The sequence below is a fragment of the Hemicordylus capensis genome, chromosome 3 (assembly GCF_027244095.1).
Source record: "Hemicordylus capensis ecotype Gifberg chromosome 3, rHemCap1.1.pri, whole genome shotgun sequence".
Lineage (NCBI taxonomy): Eukaryota > Metazoa > Chordata > Lepidosauria > Squamata > Cordylidae > Hemicordylus > Hemicordylus capensis.
The window spans coordinates 242,353,175-242,379,940 of record NC_069659.1 but is presented as its reverse complement, the minus strand read 5'-3'; the positions used below and the strand labels follow the sequence as shown (position 1 = coordinate 242,379,940).

At 40.6% G+C, this 26,766-nt stretch overlaps 1 protein-coding gene across 2 annotated transcripts; it reads left to right on the top strand.

Moving 5' to 3' along the window:
* Positions 1-26,035, top strand: ATAD1 (ATPase family AAA domain containing 1). 2 transcript variants are annotated; one of them, XM_053311245.1, is made up of 10 exons: positions 1-423; positions 9,789-9,964; positions 13,724-13,822; positions 14,659-14,779; positions 16,588-16,788; positions 18,272-18,378; positions 21,417-21,506; positions 22,230-22,280; positions 23,192-23,325; positions 25,076-26,035. In XM_053311245.1, the coding sequence occupies exons 2-10, from the start codon at positions 9,803-9,805 to the stop codon at positions 25,194-25,196; spliced, it is 1,086 nt and encodes a 361-aa protein (XP_053167220.1). In that variant the 5' UTR covers positions 1-423; positions 9,789-9,802; the 3' UTR covers positions 25,197-26,035. The 2 variants fall into 2 exon arrangements, with proteins under 2 accessions (XP_053167220.1, XP_053167221.1); XM_053311246.1 differs by lacking the exon at positions 1-423 and adding an exon at positions 9,068-9,087.
* The last annotated feature ends 731 nt before the right edge of the window (positions 26,036-26,766 follow it).

Sequence of the window (26,766 nt, the reverse complement as noted above, 5' to 3'; positions counted from 1 at the left end):
ATTCACAAACGGGCGGGCCTTACAGAAGTGAAGGAAGAGGCGAGGTCTGCTATTACTGCACCGGCGGAGCTGCTGAAGTCGCTTCCCTTTCCTTTCCGGTCGCTGCTGCCGCCATCGGTTGGAGTGAATCTCCCGCGTACTGCAGCCGTAGCGCTTCGGCTCCCGCCTCGCTTGCCCTGGGACCCATTTCTTGCTCCGTCCTGTCGCGAAGGAGGCGACAGCGCAGAAGGGGAAAGAGGCCGAGAAGGTCACCAGCCCTGCACTGACTGGCCTCTTCTACTTTCACATTCTTTCTGTGTCAGAGCTGCTGTGCCGAGGAATTCTCTGGGTGGCTTCGCTGTGTCGAGCAGCCTGCTTACCTCGCCGCCACCGCGAGCAGCGTCCAGGAGAGGCCTCAGCGCCGGGGTGACTTTGGGGAGGAAGGTGAGGCTCCCCATTTCCCCCTTTATTTTGTTTCGTCCTTCTGGCTGCGTTTGCCCTTCCCTCAGAGCGGTAGGCCAAGGTCATCCCACCCACACCACGAGGCTGCGTCTGAGCTTCTCAGTTTGTCCTCCAAATTCCTCAATTGAACCTGGCTTTACAGGTGAAGCTGTAATGTCTTTGATACTCTAGAGAAGGCTGTTACGTAGTATCTGAAACGCGTTAGTGTTCTTATCCCCGTGAGGGGGGGACTGAGAGAGAAGTTTGAGAGAAGGACCGGGGAGACCTGAGTTCAAATCTCCATTCAGCCATGATACTAGCTGGGTGACTCGGGGCCAGTCACTTCTCTCTCAGCCTAACCTACTTCACTGGGTTGTTGTGAGGAGAAACCTAAGTATGTAGTACACCGCTCTGGGCTCCTTGGAAGAAGAGCGGGATATAAATGTTAATAATAATAATTAATAATACAGTCAGTGAATTCATGACAGAGAAGAGATTCAAACCAGAGATTTCCTGATTCGTAGTTCTAGTACCTTGATTATTAAGAAAACAAGCTCTCATAACAACATTTGATAACCAAAACTGCCCATAGGGTGCACAATAAAGGTCCTTTTTTCTTTTAAATTATCTTTTAAAAATCCAGAGAAGTTCTGTGAGCATGCCCTGTATGTACAAATTACTGATGTGTACCATTAGCGAATACTAAAAGTGTAGCGTGTATTTGATTGGGGATGAGTGTATACTGTATTCATCATGCTGAATGCACACAAGTCACACAACATCCTTGCACAACCTTTACTAATCTTTTCTACCCACCCACATGCTAGATGGTGGGAATCATGGGCTCTGCTCAGGCAGTACGTTGTGAAGAATGAAAGCTGAAGCGTGATCTGAACCACATTTGAAGTGGTCTGGTTATGGCCTAACTGGTTCACTGGATATTCTTGTAAAGGGGAATTGGGTGAGGATTCAGGGCATTTCCTAAGGCAGGGGAGGGGAGAGAAAGGTACTTACTGGTACCTATGGAAGTGGCAGAGGCATAGGTGGCAACAGGGGCCGACAAGCCCCAATGGAAGCTGGCAAATCCTGTGCCGGCCTCCTGAAGAGCAGGCCAGGCTGGCTGCAGCTGGGTTTGGGTCTCTGTGCGTGTGCTGAGGCCAAACTGAGCCCGCAGTTCTGTATCTCATACCTAAAAGATCAGGTACGTAGTTTGGGAGTGATCCTGGATCCCAGACTCTCTCTGGTTTCTCAGGTTGAGGTAGTGGCAGTGGCCAGGAGTGCTTTTGTCAGCTTCATCTGATAAGCCAGATACGTCCATTTCTGAAGAGAAATGACGTTAAAACAATGATACATATGCTGGTAATCTCTAGGCTTGACTACGGTAATGCACTCTACATGGGGCTGCCTTCGTACGTAGTTCCATTTGGTACAGAATGAGGCAGCCAGATTAGCCTCTGGATTTACTTGAAGGGACCATATAACACAGATTTTAAAAGAACTGCATTGGCTGCCAATAGGTTTATGAATGAAATACAAAGTGCTGGTTATTACCTATAAAGTCCTGAATGGCTTGTCCAGCATACTTAAGAGAGCGCCTTTTCCAACATAATCGGAGACCTGCTGAAATAAGATCCTCTTCTTCTCTGTTTGCTTTTAGGAGGACTCTGAAGACACACCTGTTTTCCCAAGCTTTTAATTGAAATTGAAATTTTAATATATATTTTTGAGATTTTTTATTATGAATTTTAACTCTTTTATATTGTTTTTGTATTATGCTTTAAGTTGTACACTGCCTAGAGATTTTGATATCAGGCGGTATAGAAATATGATAAATGAATTACTGGTTTTTGGATGGGGATGAAGACAGGTGTTAAGTGGGAGCTTCATAGAAAGCAGGATTTTGTTGAGATATTTGAATGGAGGAAGAATGGGGGACAGAGAATCTAACCATTAACATTTTGGGTTCTGCTCAGGTTCAACAGCATTTTTAACTCTCAGTTCTGACAGTAATTAAGACACTGAGCAGAGTGTCTGGTTTTGAATTCATAGGACACATTTCATGTTGAATAATACACTGCTGCTTGAAATTTAAATCTACAAAATGAACTGAGTAACTACTAATCTGATAATACATATTTATGTATTATCATATTTCTGTACTGCCTGACATGTACATCCTTAGTGTACATAAGTTAAAATACAACAAATATAACAACAGGATAAAATGATTAAAACAATTTTAATATAAAACCAATTAAAATTAATGAAAAGCCTGAGTAAACCGGTGTATCTTAAGGGTCTTTTTAAAATCAACCAGATATGGAAAAACTCTGATTTTAGCAGGGAGTGCATTCCAGAACCCCGGAGCAGCCACAGAGAACGCCCAGTCCCGAGTAGCTACCAAATGAGCTGGTAGATCCCAAGAGGATCTAAATCATCAACCAGACCTCCCAAGATGATCTTAATGACAAAGGAGGTGATCTCTTAAGCCATTCAGGCCTTTATAGGTAATAACCAGCTATTGTATTTTGCTCAGAAACATAGCAGCAGCCAGTGCATTTTTTTAAAGTTCAAAGTTATATGGTCTCTATGGGTCATCCCAGAGACCAGTCTGGCTGCCTCATTCTACACCAACTGTAATTTCTGAACTATGTACAAAGGCAACCCCATGTAGAGTGCATCACAGTAGTCAAGTGTGGCGGTTACCAGCATATGTTCTACTGTGTTAAGGTCATATTCTTCCATAAATGGGCATAGCTGACAAAAAGCATCTCTGGATGTTGTCTCAACTTGAGAGACCAGAGAGAAAAAACATACTTGTTATTTCTGGGGAAGTGTAACCTTACCCAGAACAGGCAGATCTAAACCTTCTCTCCAGTTCTGCCCCCCCCCCCCCCGCAGTCAGTACCTCCGTCTTATTTGGATTCAGTTTCAGCTTGTTATCACTCATCCAGCCCATTACCACCTGCAGGCAGGCATTTAGGGAAGTTATGCCATTACCACTTGAAGTTGATATGGAGAAATAGATTTGGGTATCATCAGTATATTGATAACACCCTACACCAAATATTTATGTATTAAACTGCTCATCAATGTGTTTGTCTGTGCTACAGTTGGACTAAGCAGTAACATGATTATTCTGTGGACAGTTAGAAACTGTGATTCTTTTAAAAAAAACAAAAAACCCACACACATTACTTTGCCTGCAAGCCTAAATTTAAATAAGCAAGCAATATGCAATGATTTTTCTATCTTTCTGGGACGAAAGAATCCTCTAGTCTTCATGGCCAGAGGAGAAAAAGCTTTAGGCCAAGCCTAAAGGGAAGGCCTCAAGTAAAGTATTAATCAGTTTTTCATATCAATTTCCCTTTCTCCATTAATTAGGGCTTTATCAAATATTTGTCTTCCCCTCTCTCAGCTAGGACTCTATCCTAACTTAACCAAAAAGAAAAACTTTAACTTACCCTGCTTAGGATGAATGGTATAAAAATAATAAAAGAAACTTGAAGACAGTTGCAGCCTTGATCTAATGAGGCCTTGTTGCTGCTGGACAGCAAAAATCTGTGGGTGGAAGGTTTTTACTTGAGCACCAGACCCAGTCTTAAGCCATGTCTACCAATATCTATTGCTCCTCTTCTTTTTTCGTCTACTGATGGCTCACTGGGAAATATAAATCTCCATATATATATAGAGAGAGAGAGAGAGGGGTGTGTGTGTGTCTGTGTATAATATATATATGAGAGAAAAAGAAACCCTTACCGCTCCTTGAAAAAGAATATCTTAATGCCTGGTTTATTGAACCCCTGTTCTGAGCCAGTTGCCTTTTTAGTTTTGTTTGTCCGGTTCAGGTTCAAGTCAACCTTGATAGTTTAGGTTCAGTTCTGGCTCGTTGAAAAAAGCCTCTCTGAACCAATTTTTTGATTCGGTTCAACTTCCTGGTAGTAATGCCAGTGGGTATTCTGTGAGGGAATTCCAGGCATAAGAGACAGCATGGCAAAGTAGGCGAGATAAATTAAGATAAGATACTTCAAGTTTACTGATTATGGTAGAGTTGGAGTTAATGTCACAGACAGAGATACATGAGGAAATGGAGCAGAAAGATAAGGTAGGAAATAACTCTTAAAGATAAGGACGAGGAGTCTGAGATACAGAAAAAGATGACAAGTCAGTATACCCATACAAGAAATACTACATGGCCTGAAATATATGAGAATTATTTTGATGGCACTGTTCTGGCTGAAGATATGATAAAGAATGGCCAACAAAAAGGAAGTTGCAGCAGCAAGTTGATTAGTTTTAGCTGAGGAGACAGAGAGGCAGGTGTGGATTTTTGCGGTGTTCTATAGGACAGAGTCACATGACTTGATGACAGATTAACTCTAGGCCAGTTCAGATGAACTTTAGCCCACTGCCCTTTTTACTGGAGATGAGGCTGGACCTTTGTTGTGAATGCACCTACACCTATGTCACTCAAGGGCTGATGGGTTCTCAGCACATTCCTTACTCGCATGTAAAGGTTGATCTTCTGAATCACCCCTCTACACGTGCTGCAAAAATGGTTATGCAGTTTGTGTAGAGAGGCCATTAAAATTATCACCCCATACATTCAAGTAAAGAATGTGCTGAGAACCCACCAGCACATCTAGGAGTGCGACGAGGCTCCAGCCTCATCAGATATAAAAGGGGCAGAGGGCTGAGGTTCTTCTGAACCAGCACATCAAAGAACAAAGGATGCAGATGATGTGATTTCTTCTGTCCCAATGGTGAAGTAATGGGGAAGCAATGCAGCTTTGTCGCACACCTGATAAAGTTGCAGGAGCATCCTTTGTGATCAGTTCGTAACATGAAGATTGTTTTGCTTTTCTAGCACAGGATCCAGCACGGTACATGCAGCTTTTCAACCCCGACCCCATGCCCCTGCTTTTTCTCTCTAGGTACATTCTTCAGGAGTCCTCTCGATTAGAGGGCTTGGAGTAATACCAATTTCGGATTGTACCTATACATAGAATGAAGCCACAGTTAGCTAATCTATTATACATTACAACTAGTATAGTAAAGCCTGTGACTAACCATTCACTCACAGCAAGTCAGTTGCTATAAATGTATGGGCTGGTAGCTTTTAAAAACATTTTTCTGTAAAGCAGAGCTAAAAATATGTGTGTGTTCATTTCTTCAAGTAACTTTATGACCTTTAAAAAGGTAAGAGTGTACATCTCTAGGTATCTCTGTAGTGCAAGTTAAACTTTGAGCGTATATTCATAGAAGAGGCCTGAAAAATCTGATTACTGTTGCATGAAGGGGGCAAAACACAGGAGCAATTCAATTTCCAAAACAGGAATATTGCAAGGAAGGCATCAAGTGCTAAGTGTTTTCCTCATGGATACATGGAATTGGACTATTAGCAGCGCATTCCTATGTGTGTTTACTCAGAAGTAAGTCGCACTGTGTTGTCAGACTAGGTAAAGGAGCATAGAATTGCAACCTTACCTGGCAGGTAACAGGTAACTTTCTCAAAGCTGGAAGATTTGCAATTTATTTAATTCCATTTATATGGGGGGGGGACTCTTAGAAATAAACTCTTGGAAAAAACATGGAAGTGTTCAGAAACTTTGTTCTGTCCTCTCAATATCCCTGGTGTGGCCTCAAATGTTCTTCAGAAAAACTGCATTGATGAAATTATTTTTAGTGTGAGAAGTTCTGCTTATAGTAAATTAGGCAACAGTTGACAGAGGAAATTGTTGTATGATCCTAGACCAGGCCTGCTCAACTTAGGCCCTCCAGATGTTTTTGGACTACAACTCCCACAATTCCCATCCACAGTGGCCAGTAGCTAGGGATTATGGGAGTTGTAGGCCAACATCTGCAGGAGGGCCGAAGTTGAGCAGCCCTGTCCTAGACAAAGATAAAAATATTGTTTAGTTAACACAGAATCTCATTTGGAAATAAGATCAGCAGCTCTGTTTGTGGTCCTCAAGATTTAGGTAGAGTGGATAAAAATAAATGATTAGAAACATTAATTGGGGTTTTTTCATTAAGAACAAATTTGTTATGCCCATAATTTTTTCTTTTAAAAATAATCTTGGTTTAACATGAAATATCAACTTAATGTATAATAATCTTAAAACTGAATTTATGACTCTGTTAAGAATTTATGTAAAGCTTCTTTTCTTGGTAAAGAAAGAACTGTGGAAGAATATCCGTCAGTCATCACACAGCACTATATTTCATGTACTTACACTGTATGGAGGCAGTGACTAATGAGTTGCCACAGGTATCATCCACTGCTCCATATGGGTGGGCTCTTACTTTAACTGTGTCTAGTAAATACCTGATCTGTAACTGGCTTAGTCAGTAGTCTGACTATAAATATTTATGACTTTACCTATCAATTTAAAAAAATGTGATACTTTAACCTTCCATTCAGTGTGTCCTCTAATTTTTTTTCATCTATGTGCGGAATGAGTTTTCTTCTGGGTGGCAGTATTAAGGCAGTGTGTGCACACATATATTCAGAGTGGGACCTTCCTGATTCAGTATGAGCACTGTCTAAACTTTACTGAGCTGACATCAAAAAACGTGTGTGCAAGTGTGCACACCTTAGAGGGAATACTGTTTTCATCTCATTGTAACTACTGGGCAGCAACTATCTGCCCAGTAGTTACTATCAGTCCTTGCTTCTGGTTGAGATTACATACATTTTTGTGTGGTTGGGCCAAGGCAGACCCATTATATGATAAAGGAGAAGGGTCACTGTTGTGGATTTTCTGCAAAACTATGAATTGTGAAATTTTCCGATACCCTAAGCAGATCGGGTGGCATTCACACCTTTTGGAGAGCAGTATTGTCTCGGTGGATGCTTCTTCTATGAATGGAAGGAGTTTACAACCAAAGAAGGGATAATTGAATTTGTGTAATGAAGCTTCAATTTATGGAAGCGGGTCTGAATGCTGCCCACTGTAATCTGATTTGGTATTTTTGAAATTTCATCAAATATAAAATATATTATTTGATTTATTTAATAAAGACAATTTTAAAAGTTCCCTATGTTAATTTTATGTACTTGATAAAAGTCGTCTAAGTGGCCACATGTATTTAAACTGAAATATTTGATTAGGGAGGGAAATCAGTAAAGTTCATTTTAATATGGTTTAAATGTTATAAACAGCTTAGCCCAGGGTATTTAAGACAGCACTTTCTTATACAATCCCTAATCATTTATTAAGGTTGCCTGCAGTTGCTGCCAGTTCTTATGGTATCTTGGGGTTGGGTCTTCTCTGTAGCCTCCCCTGCACTTTGGAACACAATTTCTGCTGAATGTGTGTCCCTGCAGAGGGATGACCTTGTTGCTAGTTTTTAAGAAGGCTTTAAAAATGCATCTGTTCAACCAGGCATTTGGTATCTGAATTTAACTGTTTTTCTTTAAATTGTAACCTGCCTAGAGACTTGAATAGCTGGTTTAAAAATATGACTTAAATATATTCAAGCAAATCACAGCTTTATGTGAATTTTTTTTTTGCATACTTGTAAAAGTTTAACGACAATACACAATAACATGTACTTCCCGTACTTGTTCAAATGTTAAGAAAAAAGGGCATTTAACACTGTTGGCATTCTAATTTTAGCATACTCAAAGACCTATGCATGACATGCCACTGTTGTCCATATCCTTCGGTATATATCGAAGGCATTAAGGTACTTTCAGTTTCACTGTCTGTAGAAGAATGTGCATGACAAAGTTAGTCCCAGCTGAGATTTAGGCAAATCTGATTCAAAACTGTTTGAATTGCATCCTTTTCCACTAAAAGATGGTTCTACCAATAAGTTTATGGGCAAGAGCAACTAATCACTCTTTGTCCACTTCACTAGTGTGTTTGTGACTGTTTTCCCAGCAGCAAGAGATTTTGAGAAATAGCAACAAAAGATAGCATTTAGACCTTTAGAGGAGTGGTGCTCTTTCAATGGAACTCCCTTCAAAAAGAACTTCCAGAGAGTTGTGTTCACACAAGACATTCTTGCACATGGAACTCTCCTTCCACTAAACGTCTAGAATACAACTTCATCCTTGCAGCAGTTTTTGGACTACAACTCCCATCATCCCCAGCCACAGTGGCCAGTAGTCAGGGATGCTGTGAGTTGTAGTTCAACAACAGTTAGAAGGCCAAAGATGTGCACTCCTGGTATAGCTGCTACCCAAGCTTAGCAATGTGTTCATTGTTTGTCTGCCCCCCTCCCCCACGACTTGATTGAGCTCAAAATATCTCTCTCACTCTTCTCCTCCCTCTCCCCATAGGTACTTTGAAACTTCATAGGAACGTTAATCACTGCCAGTGGGGGAAAATAAATTGGAAAATGTTCAGTTTTGCCGGACATTGTATTAGTATCCATTTATTATGTGGCTTTATTTCATAAAATTAGTATTTGTAGAAACTGAAAATTTTCCATGGAAAATTATAGCAGTATAACATTTTCCACCCAGATCACTGAAAAGGGGCAGACTAGAACAGATAGAAATACTATCTTCAGTTTTAGATTAATATGTTATGCTTCTAGCTATATAGTTAGTATTCACAAAGTATCTAATAGATGGAACATTTTGATTTAAAATTACTTATCTTGCTGATTTAGGTCACTTGGATGTCCTCTACAAGAGTTTATTACACTAATTCGGTATGCAATTTTATTACCCTGGTTAGTTGGAAGGAACAGATTTTGAAGTACATAGAATAGATACTTCTAATTCCAACCAGGGTTGATTTGACTTCACAGGACTCAATTTTAATGATTTAAATCACAATTTAAATCACTAGTTAGGAAGATTCTATCTAATCATCATTTTCTAGTAAAAGTACATTATTGCTGTCTGATCTTTTATATATATATATATATATGTATATATATATATATATATATATATATATATATATATATATATATATATAAAATTTCCTCTAAGGCATACCCATAGCTAATCCCATATGTGGCAGCTCTCATGAGAGTTTTAAAAATCTGATTTAATTTTTTTAAAATTTATTTTTATCAACCCTGATTCCAAACAACATAGGCTTGACACATCTACAAGGCACATTTGATCCAAAGCCAGGTGCCAAGCTGATCAGTGTGTGTGTGTGTGTGTTCGTTCAGTAATTCCTTTCCCTTGCAACACCTTCGTTTGGACTGAGACATACAGCTTGATAGCTTTAAATTGTAAACTTTGGGCTGGGCATAGACAACATGGAAGTAGCAGGAAGGTGGGGAAAATGAGAGTAGTTCCATTGTTTTCTGTATGATTAGTAATCTATTGTAAAGATAGTTTCTGGCTTTCTGACTAAGAATGCATATTGCCTTTCTCCCTTCTTTCTTTCATCTAGGTGAATCAGGCAAAATGGTACATGCAGAAGCCTTTTCTCGCCCTCTAAGCCGGAATGAAGTTGTTGGTTTAATTTTCCGGTTAACAATATTTGGTGCTGTGACATATTTTACCATAAAATGGATGGTAGATGCAATTGATCCAACAAGGAAGCAAAAAGTAGAAGCTCAGAAACAGGTAGGAGGAAATGGTAAATTATTTTTTGTCAGAATTACTCAAATTGATTCTGTATCTCTCAAGAAGCAGAGAAAAGTTGTTTGCTTTTGAACTAGTAAGTTCAGAACCAGAAAGCAAACCAAAAGCGTCCATTTGAAATGGGATTATTAGTTGTGTGATTAACTGTTGCTGCCATTGCTTACTCTAATCCAGAGTAACAAAATATGTACAGCTTCAAGTGTTTAGCCATAGAGCTTTAAAGATAGCGGCTGACATGTCTCACAGTGCTACAAATGCAGAAGAACTACTGCAGGACTTCAAAGAGGCTGTTGTGAAGCTGCAACACAGCCTTGTTGCACAAGCCAGTGGAGGAGGAATGGTGAACAATTTTCACTATTCACCCCTCCCACTTTTCAGGACTTTTCAGTTCCACGAATATGTCCCTGAAGCTGCACAACCTTCAGGAAATATTCCTGGAAGTGAAAAGTCCTTTTGGAAGCAGGGGAGAGCAGCAAAGGTCTCCTTCCTCTCTGACACCATTGGGCTGTGCAAAAAGCCTGTGCCACAGCTCTTCATCAGCCTCTTTGTGGTCCCAGAATGCTTTCCGTGCCTTTGTAGCGGGATACGTGAGCCCGTAATTTTATCGTATAAAATTGTTTTTTAGTTCAACTGAGCATATAGCAGCAATACATTGAACTAAAAAACAATTTTATTTGAAAATATTTTGGAATTGGGGCGGGGGGGTGATTCAGGAGCATGTTTGTCCCAAATGTGTGTTAAGGGCAGATCTCTGTTTCATCCAGACTTAACTGTAGGTACACAACCTACCATATATGGGGTATAGCCAGCCAGTCTTCCTGTTACAATAACCATGCGAGACTCTCTCAAATTAAGATGTGTTGATGTTGCCCATGAATGTGATGAGGTGTGGTTGTTGCCATTGCCTTACATTTCATATATTATTTGAGTGGATAGATTGTTCAGCCTCCTCTTTTGAATGCTGTGTAATTTGTGCCTGGTCTAGAATACTGATTGGATTAGAATCAGGAACACACAAATTCAAACCCACAAAACACTCTGGGGGAGCTTTGAGCCACACACACTCAGACTAACCAAGCTGACAAGGTGATTGTGAGGACAAAACAGAGTTGACAATAAATCTATGATGGTTTAAAAAATAATAATAATAAATGAAAAATTTAAAATTTAAACTGGATTTCAATTTTTTAAGCAATTTTTATTAAAAAAGAACCTAGGTTAAAGATATCATATGAATGTTAATCATAACATCTAATTATATTCTGTGAACATATTAACAGCAGTATATGGGGGTGAGAGATAACAGACCTGATCATTCCTATTTTGCAGGTGGTGTACATACAGCGCACACACACAGTCAAGCCCTTGCTGCCACCACCCCCTTCACATGTCATGTTAAACGCAGGTACAGCAGTACACTTACTGTCTGTAACATGCATTTGAAGGGCCTGTATTCAGTTTCAGTTTTAAAATGAACGCAGATACAGTCATTCACACAAACGTGTATAAGTGTACAGACTTCTGTACACTTGTACAGCATAATGTCTGATTCAAGCTAAAGAAGGCCAATGAGTGAGTAGAGGATTTGGGGAGATGGAGTAGATCTGAGCAAGGAAAAAGATTCTGGATATAAATGCAAGGGATAGAAGAGGGAAATAGAAAGTGAAACCAAAATTGAGCAGAATGTATTCATGGAGTCCTGAGGAAACCTTTTCCGAGTGTATCCTCCATTGTATAAGGGAAACACCTATCATGGCAGCAGGTCGTAAAATTCCATTTGGGAATTTTTCAACCAAGTTCCTGTACCTGTGGATAAGACAGGCATGCATGTGAAATGCAAATAGTGCAACAAAGAAATGCAAGGCCTTATATTGTCCAAATAGGGTCATACTTCAAGGGACATAGGAATTATACTTGAAGGGCCGTGATAGATCTTTCTTTTCTGGATGGGGTTGCACTCCCCCTGAAGGAACAGGTACGTACCTTGGAGTGCTTCTGGACCCAGGCCTCACTCTGGTTTCTCAGGTTGAGGCAATACCCGGGAGCACATTCTATCAACTTCAGTTGATACTACAGCTGTGACCATTCCTTGAAGACAGTGATCTCAGAACTGTGGTGCACTCTCCGGTAACTTCTAGTTTGACTACTATACGCTCTGCATTGGCTTTCTTTGTATGTAGTTCGGAAACTTCAATTAGTCCAAAATGCAGCGGCTAGATTGGTCTCCGTGGTTTCTCAGAGAGACCATATTGTGCCTGTCTTAAAGTAACTGCATTGGCTGCCAATAGTTTTCTGGGCAAAATACAAGGTGCTGGTAATTACTTTTAAACCCCTAAACGGCTTAGAACCAAGTTACTTGTGAGAACAACTTCTTCTGCATGATCCTCACTGCACATTAAGGTCATCAAGAGAAGTTTGTCTCCAGATGCTGCCAACTCATCTGGTGGTGACTCAGGAGTGGGCCTTCTCTGTAGTCGTTCCTGGGCTGTAGAATGTGCTCCCTATAGACATTTGTGCTTTGACATCTTTACCAGCCTTTAGAAGAGCCCTTAAGCTGCTTTTTTTAAAGCCTGGCTTTTAGTGATTGTTGAATGTCTTAAATTACTTTAATAGCTGTTTTGTGCTGTTTTTGTTGTATTTATTTGTGTGAACCGCATAGTCTTTGGAATCAGGCGGTATAAAAATCAATCAATCAATGAAACAGAGTTATGAGAAGTGTGTACCTACTTTCTAAAAATGAAACCCACATCTATCCCTATTGTTGAGGTTATATTAGACAACAAGAATGTATTTCTACTAGAAAGTGATGATTAAATAGAATGTTCCTGACTAGTGATTTAGATTGTAATTTAAATCACTAAAATTGAGTACTTCTGTAAATTTTAAATGGTGGATAAAATCATGATTTAAATCAATTTGGTTTAAATCAAATCAATCCTGGGGAAAAATCAAAGTAAGAGATAAGGACCTTATATAAGCCACTCTGAACTCTTTGGAGGAAGAGTGAGAGAACAATGCAAATACTTTCCTGGAACCTTGGAGAAGATCCTCTGTCTAATCAATGCAGCTTATCCACTGCTCAACTGTTCTTTGGAGGTCTGATTCACCACAATACGTAGTGCTGTATGGCTAGTCTGGTTCCTTCAACCCCAGCGAACTCTAAACTTTTCTTTTAAAAAAAAACTAGCTGTGGTGCGGCAGCTAGTGGGAACCCTGCAACAATGAGCCCCAAGCCTGTTGGTCTCCCTTGTTTGGCTAAGAGCTGATGCACCTGCTGTGTGGTATGGCTTCTCTTGGGTATTGTTTGTAAAAAGGAGAGGGAAATATGCACCAAAGCAATTTCCTTTCCTTTGACCCAATCAGTTATAGGCGAATGTGATGTTGTGCTATTGTCATTGAAAAAGGTCTCTTGGAAGTATTGGGCAAAAGCTAAAATGGAACTGGGGCACCATTTCTATTATTCTGAAGAAGACCCCAAGATGCTGAACTAACTTTATTTATCACATCTATTTGAACAACCAGCAAATGGCATAATATCATTTTCACTTTAAAAGGAAGAAGGTAGGGTGGGGAGCTATGTTCAAAGGTCTTAAAATCTTATGGTCCCATTCACAGAACTCTTAATTCCTTGAACGTTACTTGGAAATGTATAGAGTTTCTAAAGCAAACAAGCAAATATATTTAACTAAAATCATCTCATGCTGTTATGTTACTGAATTCCTACTTTCTCCCCCTTTATAGGCAGAGAAGTTAATGAAGCAGATAGGCGTGAAAAATGTAAAGCTTTCAGAGTATGAAATGAGCATTGCTGCACATCTTGTAGACCCTCTTAGCATGCATGTAAGAGTTCTTCACTCATTTTCTCTTTCTTATTCACTTATAAAATAGTGCTCTGGGGAAACTATAAAGTGTAATCTTTGGGATGGGACATGATACATGTATTTGCTATTGCTCATTCAGGAATTGCAGCTTGATAAGTTGAGAATGCTGCTAACTTAGGAAATGGTTATGAGAACTGTGAGTCAAGATAGCTTTTTATCAGGAAATCATCTTATATAAGTCTTGGAAAAGGGAGCAGGTAAAGGGACATCTGCAGGGATAACCAGAAAACAAATATATAATGTACTCACCATATAATCTATTACAGTACTTTATAATAAATAAATACCTGTTTTATCTGATGCTTATATCTTGTAAGTTTTTTAGTTTTTAGTTCTCCATTTTTAGAGCTTTTTATTAATAACTTTTAATTTGAAACTTTTAAAATTTGTAATTTTAAATGTAGTTTTAGCCTGGTCTTTTAACTTGTTTAGTTTTATTAATCTTTTACTTACATTTTATTAATATTGTGAGCCACCTTGAGCAGTAGTGTACTGGAGGGGTGGGGTATAAATATTTGTAATAATAATAAAAACCATATAATATAAAACTATTTATAAATGCACTTGTACCTTAAAGCACTAACATCTTAAACATAATCAAACTAATATCAGAATAGCTCTTCTCTTCCCTTATGTATTTGTATCTATATGCACAAAATTATGTAGACAATGATAAGCTTCAGAGATCTTGAAATGTAATTGTTGTTTCTCAGGTTCTTTAGAGACATGAGCATATGGCTGCTATTTGCTTTATAATGACCGTGCAATGTTCTGAACACTTTATTTGTGCCTCAGGTAACATGGAGTGATATTGCAGGTTTAGATGATGTTATTACAGACCTGAAGGACACAGTCATCTTGCCCATCAGGAAGAAACATTTGTTTCAGAACTCCAGACTCCTGCAGCCACCAAAAGGTAGGGTTGGAGATGGCCTAAACCAGGGAGGTCAAACTCATGGCTCACAGACCAGAAGTGGCCTGTGGAGCTCCACTGACTGACCTGCATGAACCTGGGACAAGCCGCTGCCTTTCTTCCCCTCGCCACCCCCGCACCCATTGCCTGTTGAAGAGGCAACATGTCTTCTTGTTTGCCTGCTAACAGGCAGGCTTCCTCCCCCTGGCCTCTCCCACCCTGTGAAGGACCAGGCAGCTGAGACCAACATGGACAGGGATTAGTCTGCAGGGGCAGGCAAGGTGGAACCAGTCAGTGGAGACCAGCACGGCCTCCCGCCTTAACAACTGTCTCTCTCCTCTCCTCCTCCTCCTCCTCCTTCTTTGTGGCAGGCTTAAAGCGCAGTGCGCTAGGTAGAGGAGAGGTAAAGAGGGAGGAGTAGGAAGTTGAGGATGACTCAATCAGAAGAGAGTGCAGGGTGCTTTTTCTCTGGGCAAGAGGAGGAGGGGAAGAGAGTGAAAGAGTGGGGAGGAGGAGGAAGAAAGGTGAGTAGAGGGTAAGGGAGGGGGAAAGAGAAGCTCTTCTTGGGGAATGATGGTGCTCTGGTTATTGATCTGATTGAGTGTTAAAAACCCGTTGAGAACAATGTTAAAACATAATACTTATGTTCAGAATTTCTTCTAAAAATAAATTTAAAAAAACATTAAATTTTTCCTGAACATATTCTGGTGTAAAATGTAGTGCATTCAGCTAATTTCAGTGGCAGGATTGTGTATGCAGAATTTGGTATATGCAGGTCATCAGGGAGAATGATGACATTCAGAATTTCTTCAAAAAATACCAGAAAACTTTTAAAAAAAATCCTCAGGCATATTCTGGTGTAAAAGTAGTGCATTCAGCTAATTTAAGTGGCATGACAAAGAAGGGAGGAAGAGAAGAGAAGAAAGACAGAAAGTGGTGTGAGGCAGGCATGAGGCAACGGAAGGCCCCATGAGGCTATGTGTAGCCCCGCCGGAGGTGCATCTGAATCAAATCCAGCCCACCATCTGATCAAGTTTGACACTCCTGACCTAGAGCATATTTTCTCAAAGTTTGCTGTAAATAAATAAAAACTCAGGCTGCTCAAAATGTTTCCCTTAAAGTCCTTCACACTTTCCAAAAAGCCAAGGAAGGTAATACAAATTGGGTTTCTGTGTGATAAGACATTTACATTGGAGGCTCTCAGCATAGCAAAGGGGAGAGGCTTGTAATGCCACCCTGGTGCTCCTGCACCATGCTATTTCTTCACCACCCTGATGGACTGTATGAAATGGGGCAAAGTCAAAGCAGTTTTTAGTCTTTTATGATGACTTGAAATATATTTTGTTCTCCATGTGCACAGAAGAATGCAGATCTAAATTTCACAGGCATGTCACATGAGTTTTAATTAAACAAGGGTTGCCCTCCTAACTGCATTTACATGACAGCAATCCAGTTAATTCCAAATGTTTCTGGTTGAACTGTGAGGTACTGGTACATTTCTCCTATTGAGCAGTTCTTAATGATTTTTAGTGACTTTCTTGTATTCACAGGGCCTTTTTCTCTTCCTTTATTGTTCTTTCTCTCCAGTTGAGGAATCATGTTTGTTTTAATAGGTAATAGTATCCAGAATGAAGTGAAATATTCAGGTTTCAGTGGATACAGAAGCAAAATATAGGGAGCAGTTCAAATGTAGAATATGTAGAGGCACTTAGAAGCAATTTTATTCATATCAAGATGTGACTATATGGGTATGTGTGCTGTGTCCGTCACACTGAGCAGAAATAAAATACTAACAATGTGTTGCTCTTTAGGAGTACTTCTCTATGGCCCTCCAGGCTGTGGTAAAACCTTGATTGCCAAAGCTACAGCAAAGGAAGCAGGCTGTCGGTTTATTAATTTGCAACCATCAACGCTGACAGACAAATGGTACGGGGAATCTCAGAAGCTGGCGGCTGCTGTCTTTTCCCTTGCTATGAAGCTACAACCTTCTATCATCTTTATTGATGAAATAGGTAAAATAAGATGTCCTTTCTGTGTAGTAGTAGGAAAACATTGCATTAAAGTGGAAAGAAAATGTTGGTAATTGGATCCTAAAAAACAAATGGGTATCAAAGCATTAGTGGCAAAGGAACTGAACTCTCTCCCCCATTTAACTTGTAAAATTCTACAGTTGAAAACAACCAAAACTGGCTTTTAAAACAATGACCTTTTTGTATTAAAAATAAAACATTGCACTTTGGTGTGAAGATCATCCTTATGTGCCACATATATTTTATAAGAGCTAGCCAGGAGTCATGGTAGGAAAAACGAAATTCTACACCAAGGAATTCTACACAGGTGCTTGGAATAAATCTCTACAATGCAGCATCTAGACTAGTTTTGTCATTACTAAGCTCCATTGAAATCTATAGGACAAGTTAATCATGATTAATTTAGTCTCATTGACTGACAGCCTGACTAAATTAGTCATGACTAACTTGTCCTATTAATTTCAGTGGGGTTTAGTTATGACTAACTTAATCTGTATGCTGCCCACTATATGTTAATCTGTTTATCACTTTTATATATTTGTATATTTTATTCTTTGCAGAATTTTTAGAGCGTCTTTATTATGATTTGTAAATAGTATTTGAGTGGAGAATGTAGGACAAGTGGCTGGATGTCATGCTGCTTGATACATGTTCCTTTTTAGGATGGCCCACATCCTGATAGGATCCTCCTTTTTAGGATGGTGCACTCGAATAATGGATATGAAATTAATCGTTTATATCTAGACATGTGAAAAATTTAATAGCAACAGTAGTGAGAAATAGATTTGTCAGCATGGAGCTATCCATGGCTGGAATTTAAAGAGCTACTTTATGCATATCCAAGGGCTTCAGCATGCCCCATAGCATTTTTTACACACACACCCTTTGGGCTTGTGACACACACACCCTTTTTACACACACACACAGCCCATGCCATATCACAGGAATAGGCTGATTTGGGGTTTGTGCCCTCTGTTCATCTCTCATTGTGTTAAAATAAATAAATTTAATTGCTAAAATCCCAGTGGGTTCCAGACATGCGTTAAATTTACTAAGCCAGAATGAATAGCTGATCTGTATTAAGTGATGTTATGTATGCATTGACATAAGTGCCTCTTTGGAAGAGATGAAGATTCATGTAGTGCCGCCTCCTTTGCAAACATTTCAGCAATCAATAAGTGTTAGAAGGTCCCCTAATACTTGGCCAGTAGTCCATCTGTCAACTGAGGTCTATTTTCTGCCCAACTCTGCCATATTAGTCTGATCTTGAAAGTATCTTCAGTTTCAAAAGTAGGTTGTGATACAGCTGGAAGCAGGACTGCTCCTTGAGAAACACTGGTCCAACTGTTCACTTAGGCACATGGAACTATTTGTGTAGTTCTTTGAATCCTGGCTAACATATCCTGTTGCATCAGAATTCATTGGTTCAAACCACAAATTTATTCCAATGCTCTTTCAAAATCAGATTCCTTCCTACGAAGTCGTTCAAGTTCTGATCATGAAGCCACAGCTATGATGAAGGCCCAGTTCATGAGTCTCTGGGATGGTCTGGATACAGATTATAATTGCCAAGTAAGTAAAATATTTTATGACAATACTTGGGTTTAGAAGGCAACCATAGAATACCTGTTACAGTTACATAATCTCTGTTACAGTTAGGAATGTGCATGAACAGCTTGGTGGTCCTTTTCCAGACTGCTGAACAGGTTTGGAGGTCTGGCAGATGTCCGATCCATCAGTGGGGATGTGTGTGTGTATTATCTTTAAGGAGCAGGGAAGGTCCGTGCGTCCATGTGCGCTCTCTCTTACACTCGCACACGCACTCCTGCCACCTTTCCCCCGCCAGCACTGTGCACAACATTGCTGGCGTGGGGTGGCAGCATAACCTCTTGCCACCCCAGTCAATGTCGGAGCAGAAGTGGCGACATACACACATGCACCGGCCACTTTCGGTCTGATGCTGACCCGGGAGGCAAGAGGGTATGCTGCCACCCCGCACCATTGATTTTGGGCATAGCGCTGGCAGGGGAAATGCAGCATGTGTGTGTGTGAGCACCCTCCCAGCTCCTCAAAGGTAAACCCCGCCTCCGCCGAACTGGCCGTCTGCCGATTTCTGCACATGCCTAATTGCAGTGATACTCAGTAGCAAAAATCTCTATTAAACGCAGAGATAATCTGGGACAGTTGAAATACCAAACAGCATGGAAGTGCAACATTCAGCAGTTCCTACTTTCTTTAGCTAGAGTAGTAGCTTCAATTTGCTCCTAAACTGTTTTCTAGAGCTGGTTTTGACTTGACAGCAAAGAATGAACAGTGCACAAAGGTTCAGCTTCACACATGGAAAAGAGCATGCATAGCTGGTTTCAAAAGCCTTCATAGGGAAGCCTCTAAAGAAGCTGTGGCTACACAATACAGTCTTCTGAGACTCTGGCTTCTGTGTCTTGTAGGTGCCCAGTTACTTTTTATAAAAGCATTCTTTGCCATGTTGCATATTTAGGAGAATACTTTAAATATTACTTGTCAATATTAGATTGTAAGATTAAATATTACTTTGTCGATATATATTGATAAATCTTAGACGTTTGTCCTGAGATTTTTTTCCTGCTCTTCAGGTAATAATTTCTCAGAGCAGCTGATAAGTTATAAAACCAAATCAACAATAAAAGACAATGCAAGACAAACAGCATAAAGAAGTATCAGCAGAAAGAATAAATATTGTATAACAGCCTAGAGGACCCTGGCACTTGAGATTCATATATCTCACATTCTCAAGACTAAGCAACTTGTGATGGCTGTCTAGTAGTAAAAGAATATTGCAGTTACCTGGAATAAAGATTGCAGGGGTCACTGGTTGGAGAAGAAAAAGAGACATCAGTTACACTTTGGAGGAGACAGAATAGGATATGAACTCTCTGCTAAAGTCATCTGCCCAGTGCAATCTCCTGCATTCAGGGGCCCAGGTCCTTGACCCCCATTATTGAGGGCTGATGCTACCCTGTTGATAAGTCAGCCCTTCACTTTCTTTCTATGGAAAGATGAATGTGCAAATGTACACAACTGAGTAAGCAGTAATTTGATAAACCTTTTTATACTTTAGCACTGTTTCTTTGCACCCCTAGGTGGCAGTCTCTCTCAATAATAGCAGACAGAACAGTATTTTGAAGCATGTGTGCCTGAGCTCCCTTGTACATTATAATTTTCTCATAGAGACAGAATCTGTATAGGGTGGTATGTGACATGAGTGGATGTTGCGAGTTGTGAGTACACTGATGTTGTGAGTACACTGATTTCCCAGCTGCTGAAATCATGCAGTATAGGAAAATGACAATGTGTGGAGTAGCAGTAAGCTAATGATACTTATGAGGCATAGGTACAAAGCATAGAACCAATATCTTCTTCTTTATATTTATGTACCTGTGGCTAATGCCATGCGTGGCAGCTCTTGCAAGAGTTTACGAGCAGCTGCAAGATAGCCATGGGTATGGGGCGAAAAAATGGTGATGCGGGTGGCAAGTGGGCAGGGAAAGTATTGGCCAGGCCAGCCCACAAGGGAAATGGCCGCCACCAGCTGGCGGGAAAAGAAAGTGCTTGCCTGGGGGAGGGGGGAGCACTGGCCAGTCTGGCAAGCGGGGAGGGAAAGCGGACTGGGAGGGGGAGGAAAAGAGCACGGACTAGGGCTGAAGGGAGGGGAATGAAGATGGGGAGGAGAGACAGGGAGAACTAGGGGCGCAGATGCTCTGCGCCGGATCAGCTAGTTTGAGTATAAAAGTCTTGTTTTCATGAATGAGCATGAGTTAGCATAATTTTCTCTGCTGAGTTTTTTGTTTTAAGAAATGGTAACTGGAAGACCCACAGAATGAGTGCAGGTGATCATTTGAACCATGGTTTAGATCAGGGCTCCTCAACATTGGGTCCCCAGGTGTTAGTGGATTTCAACTCCCATAATCCCCAACCAAAGGCCACTGGGACTGGGGATTATGGGAGCTAAAGTCCAATAACATCTGGGGACCCAACGCTGAGAATCCCTGGTTTAGATTATCATGAACATGCCTTTCTTCTTGCAGGCTTACATATTCCTTACCCCCTCTACAGAAAGAGTCACAAAACATGTTCTAGAACATTGATTCTTAAAGCAGAAGTTTTATGTTTAGGTAAACTTTAGCACCAAACATTCATTCACATTTCATTGTCCACACATTGTACTAATGTGCCAAACTCAGGATGGGAGTTTTATAGACCTGAGCCAAATTTTGGTCAGTTTTAATTGTTGTTTTTGGTCAAAATGTGTGTGTTCAAGAAGGGAGAACCTTTCATTGACAAGCAAAAACAGCATGTATATCTGCTGGTCATTCAAGTCCTGGATTCTAATCAGTCCAGGTAACTCCATGCAAAAGCCCTCAAAAGCTCTGTCTGTGTGTTTAAATTATTTATTTATTTTAAAAAAAGTTTAGTCACGGGTGGGTTTTTCTCCTTCTGTTTTTTTCTCCCAAGCCTTGGGAGCAAGAGAGCTCTTTAAGTTCATCTGATCAAGTTCAACCTGACTTCTTATACTGATTATCTTGTTTCCTTCTCCCCACCCCACGCCGCCTCACCTTACCAACTACATTTAGGTGATAGTGATGGGAGCTACCAATCGTCCTCAGGATCTTGATTCAGCTATTATGAGAAGAATGCCTACAAGGTTTCATATCAATCAACCTGTAAGTCCCTGAAAATTAATATGAGTGGGTTGTGTATCCCTTATTGAATGTTAGGTTCTACAAATAGTTATCTAATATTTTGCAGATACATATTAACCCATTTTTTGCCCTTTATAATGGGGACTTGTGCTTAATTTTCAAAGTGGAGTCTCCTCTTCCTGTTTCTGGGCTGTTCAGGAACTGTAACAATTGGAGATTATCATCTGTTTGCTTTCCTGAAGTACAGTATATTTGTTTATATTTCCTGGTTTCCCATCTGGGAAAGGGAGTCCCTTGCAGAGTGTGTGTACCCTTGTAGCTGAGCAGTTAGCTGTCTTAGAGAGAGGTTATTCTGGAACCGGACTAGGAGCATCAATAACTGATGCTGTCCCTGACTTGGTCAAACGCAGCAGCAGTCTGGCCACTTGGGCTTATTCTTCCACTCAGTGTTTTCAGTTCCCACCCCAGCAGGAAGGAGAGAGAAATCTGGGTGGTGCTGAGGAGCGAGAGTAAAGGCACCTTGTTTTGAGAGGCAGTCTGTACACTTACATTTTAAGAGAGAGCCCCAAGGATATGGATGAGAATTATGCAACAGCGCAGTTCATGTACTGATTAGATGCAGTAAAGGACATAACAGAGAAATCGCTTACCATCTGGATAACACATTATTGCTTTATCCCACCCCACCCCCACACACACACTCTTTCTTTTTTTTTGTAACAATGCTTTTTTTTTAATTTAAAGGCACTGAAGCAGCGAGAAGCAATCTTGAAACTGATTTTGAATAATGAAAATGTAAGTTCTAATGAACTGTTCTTGACACACAATCATTCCTAGCATGAATGTAGTATCCATTGGACAAGCAGGGACAAATGTCCCTGGGCCCTGAGGGCCCCCCACCGCTGCCCCTGCCCCACCACTATTTCTTATCTGTTGGCCTCCAGGGGGTGGGGGTGAGCAGAGCAAGGCAGGCCACCCCCCATGGCGGCGGCACTAGGCAGTGTGCCTGGCGGGCCTCTGCACCTGCACTGCTCAACTATGGATATTGCATGCCCATGACATCACGGGCATGTGACGTCCATATTCAGACTGCAGGTGCGCAGGCTGGCCAGAGAAGCCCGTCAGCCACAGCGCCCCCTGCCACAACGGTGGCATGCGCGCGCGCACACACAGACAGGCCAATTTAAGAAGCGGGAGCAGGGGCAGCGGCCTCGGGTGTGGCCAAGGAGGAGGTAGGAGCAGTGGCAGGGAGATGTTGGTTGCTCCACCCCCGTGTGTCTGATGTCAGACATAGGGCATAGCTTAGGGCGCTGGGGTATGTGCATGCTTTGCACATGCAATCAGGGGGCCCCATGCCTAGATTTTGTCCCCTGGCCCCTGAAGGTCTCGTTACACCTCGCTTCCTTATTGTAATGTCATTGCTGTGAGACTGACGTTTGCTCGTAAGTGGCCTTGAACTGACTGTTGTATATACATGTCTTGATCCTTATGCTCTAATTGATATCAGTTGGGCTGAATCCTGGCTCAATTAAGCCCAGCCTATTTATGTATTTATTTATTTACTTACTTACTTTATTTATTTATATTTATATAAAGTCCAGATTGGAACAGAATCAAATGTGACACGTTCTTTGATTCTGTTCCAGCCTGGACTATTCCTCACAGCTTGAAAATAATTTCATGACACTCCTTTTGTTGCTTGATAGGTGGACAGACATGTTGACCTCCTTGAAATTGCTAAAGAAACAGATGGATTCTCAGGAAGTGACTTGAAAGAAATGTGTCGCGATGCTGCACTCCTCTGTGTCAGGGAATATGTTAACGCTGCATATGAAGAAAGGTACCTCATGTTAAATAACTTCCATAAAGATTTGGAACCCCATGGCCCTTCTTTACGGTTCTTTTTACAGAAATTGAGAGAGCAACTTCAAATTGAACTGTGTGTGGACAGTTGGAAGTAAGAATGACTTCCTCCTGTCCCCTGCTCCCATTCTGAGATGCATGTGCTCCTGATATAGGGACAGCATGTTTATCTCCACAGGGGTGGGAGGAGACCTCCTTTTTCCATTTTGGATGTTACACAGGAGCTCAAGGATCAGGAAGGGAGAGTCACTTGTACTTCTTTCTGTTTTATGCACAAGCTCACACACAGAGTGTGTATGTCTACAGCTGTTCTCTGCATACAGGAAAACAGGAAGTGAAGCACAAGTTGCACATGTTTTCTTTTCCAAATGTATGTAGCAACTTAGGCTGCTTTTTATTTAATGAATTGGTTGCATTTATATACCACCTTTTTGTCTGCAGATCTTGAGCCCATTTATAGTATCAATCAAAACATTATTTAACAACCTTACATTATTATTGCTGGTTTGGCCCCCCTTCTCAGGCTAGTTGTATGGCCAACCTCTTGCCTCATTGCCGCTGCCTCCCTCCAGGCAGTTGGTGGTTCTTATTGTTTCTCAGCCTTTATCAAATACTGCCAAAAGCTCACACTAAACCTTTTAAGTGTAAGGTCCTGTTACTTAGTAGACAGCTTGTGTGCCACCCGGTCCCTGAACCTCTCTAGCTGACATGCTTCCCTATTACTTTTACATTTTCCTCTCTTGCTTCCAACCCTGGCAACCGTGTTCCCTCACTACAGTTTGTGTACAACGATGTAAGAGAGCATGGAAGCTGAGATGGGTTGTCAGCAGCCACTAGGTATAAAATGTACTGGCTCTTTAGCATCAGACCAGGAGATCTAATTCATTCTTCAGATCAATAAGCACCAGGGTAAAAGATCTGCAGCTCTGCCATAGGAGTACACCTCAGAATTGCATCTTGGATATATAAGAGGATCTCATTAATCATGGGTCCAGCACTCGGGTTTTACGTATCCATAGTCAGGTAATTGGCACCCAACCTCGGCATATGCGAGGTTAAACTGGCACAAAAAGGGTTATCTGCATATCGGAGGCAGCTGGACATGACTGCAGAAGTTGTTGCCAGCCACCATTCATTCATTCGATTTCTATACCACCCTTCCCAAAATGGCTCAGGGCGGTTTACACAGAGAAATAACAGATAAGATAAACAAAATGGATCCCTGTCCCCAAAGGGCTCACAATCTAAAAAGCATCTGTACACCCAGGCTTCTAATTAATATTGTTTTAATGGTTTTAATGCTGTTTTAAAATATTGTTTAAAATGTTTTAAATTGTTGTGGGGTGTTAAACCTTTTGTCTTTGTTTTAACTAATGTTTTACTTTCTGTTTTTATTTTGTTGTAAACCGCCCAGAAATATAAGTTTTGGGCGGTATAAAAATGTGTTAAATAATAAAAATATAATAATGAATAAATAAGATAGACATCAGCAGCAGTCACTGGAAGTACTATGCAGAAGGTGGATAGGGCTGGTTACTCTCCCCCTGCTAAATCAAGAGAATCACCACGTGAAAAGGTGCCTCTGCCAAGTTAGCAGGTGTGGTGGGGGGATGGTGAGATCATGTTTGGGCCTTTGTGTACTTGTGTTGGACGTTATGATACTCACCTTCTTAAAAAACCTTGTTACACAGCATTTGAATCACCTTTTCTATTATTTGCCATTTTAGTCATGAAGATGATGAGATTCGGCCAGTGCAACAGATTGATCTGCACCGAGCAATTGAGAAGATGAGAAAGTCCAAGGATGCAGGAAATCAGAATGTTCTAATGCATGTTAGTTTAGATTAAGGCTAAGGAACATTTTTGTGTGTTCCAGTGTGGCCTCATTTGGTATTTGGTTATGTAATTTAGATAGCGGACATGATTTGGGAGCAGAAATAGCCTTTTAATGTGTTTCTGGAACTGTTTTTATATGATGATAATCTTAAGTTATTGAAATCTAGTACACTTGCAAAATTGGAGGTGGCCTCTGTAATAGATCATGACATGGAAGAATGTAGTTCAGTTCAAAAGCAATGTCCTGTTTCATTGTTGCAGCCTTAAAAGCCTGTTGATAGGTTCTGGTGTGGCACATTGTTTCTGTGGGGAGGGGAAGCAGAGTCCAATATATATATATATATATGAGAGTAAGTGAGTGTGTGTATGATATGTGTATATATATCCACACTGTTTTTTATATATAGACGTGTAGATAACTTGAATATGAAAAGCTTTTCTCTCTTTTTTTCCTACTTAATTGCTGGATCAAACCAAATCAGAGGATTAAAAAATTCAATACACATTTATGTACTTTGTTCTTGTACCTTAGCACAAAAGGCAGAAATCCCACTTTTGGAAAGAACTTTCTGGAATGTGGACAAATCTGTCTATTCTTTTCACTTTAACTCATGGAATCCACTGGTGCCAATTGGTCTAGCTAGAAATCTTATATAAGATTCATTAACATCTTGATCTGTATATGAATGCCATTAACTGTTTTTATTTTTGAATGTTTTTTACACAGTCAGGATTAACTATCGTGGAACATTGCTAATTAATTATTGCCAAAAAATTATTTTTCTATTTCTGAATTGTGAATATTTTCCTCTTTGATTTAATATTAAAGACTGGAAGTCTTCTGTTGCGAATGTTCATTTATCATTCTTGCATTTTACATGTTAACATGCTACTCAAGTGAAACAATAATTGTAAAACCGTGACTAGAAAGGAATTCTAGAACTTAAGTCAGCGTTTTAAGTTGACTCCACATTCTTGTAGCTACTACTTTGGAAAGAACACTCTGGCTGACATCCTGATTACTGCTGCTTGTGTGCTTCCACTGTCAGTATGCATGCAGTGGTAGCCCCCATGCTAGTCCCCCTACTTCTGAAGTAAGGGCACTCCTGCGCAAGAACGCAAATACCTTCAGAGTTTCCAGCATTCCAGAAGTGCTCTGTTAGAGAAGAAACATGTTCCTGACCCTTCATGCTGTGTTCCCACTTTAACAGAGTGCTTCGAGAGTGCAAGGGAAGCTCTGAAAATATTAGCTCTCCTACACAAGATTACCCTGCTTTGGAAGTGCAGGGACTAACATGGGGGTACTACTACCTGTGTGCTGATCTTAGAAGCACTCATGCAGCAGTAGTCAGGATGTCGGCCACTGTGTGTTTGACGTTACTTTGACTAGCAACACTTACTTCTCCCCTTTGATTTCTTTCTTAAAAAGCTCTTGCATCAAATTGCTAAACTTCTCCTTGAGATTAGGGGACCATAAACAGTTGTTTGGGGATTATGTGGAATTCTCCTTGTGGGACCCTTTTTTCTAAGAAGGAAACTGATATACAATTCTTTGTAGTATTCATGCATGTATGCCCCTCCT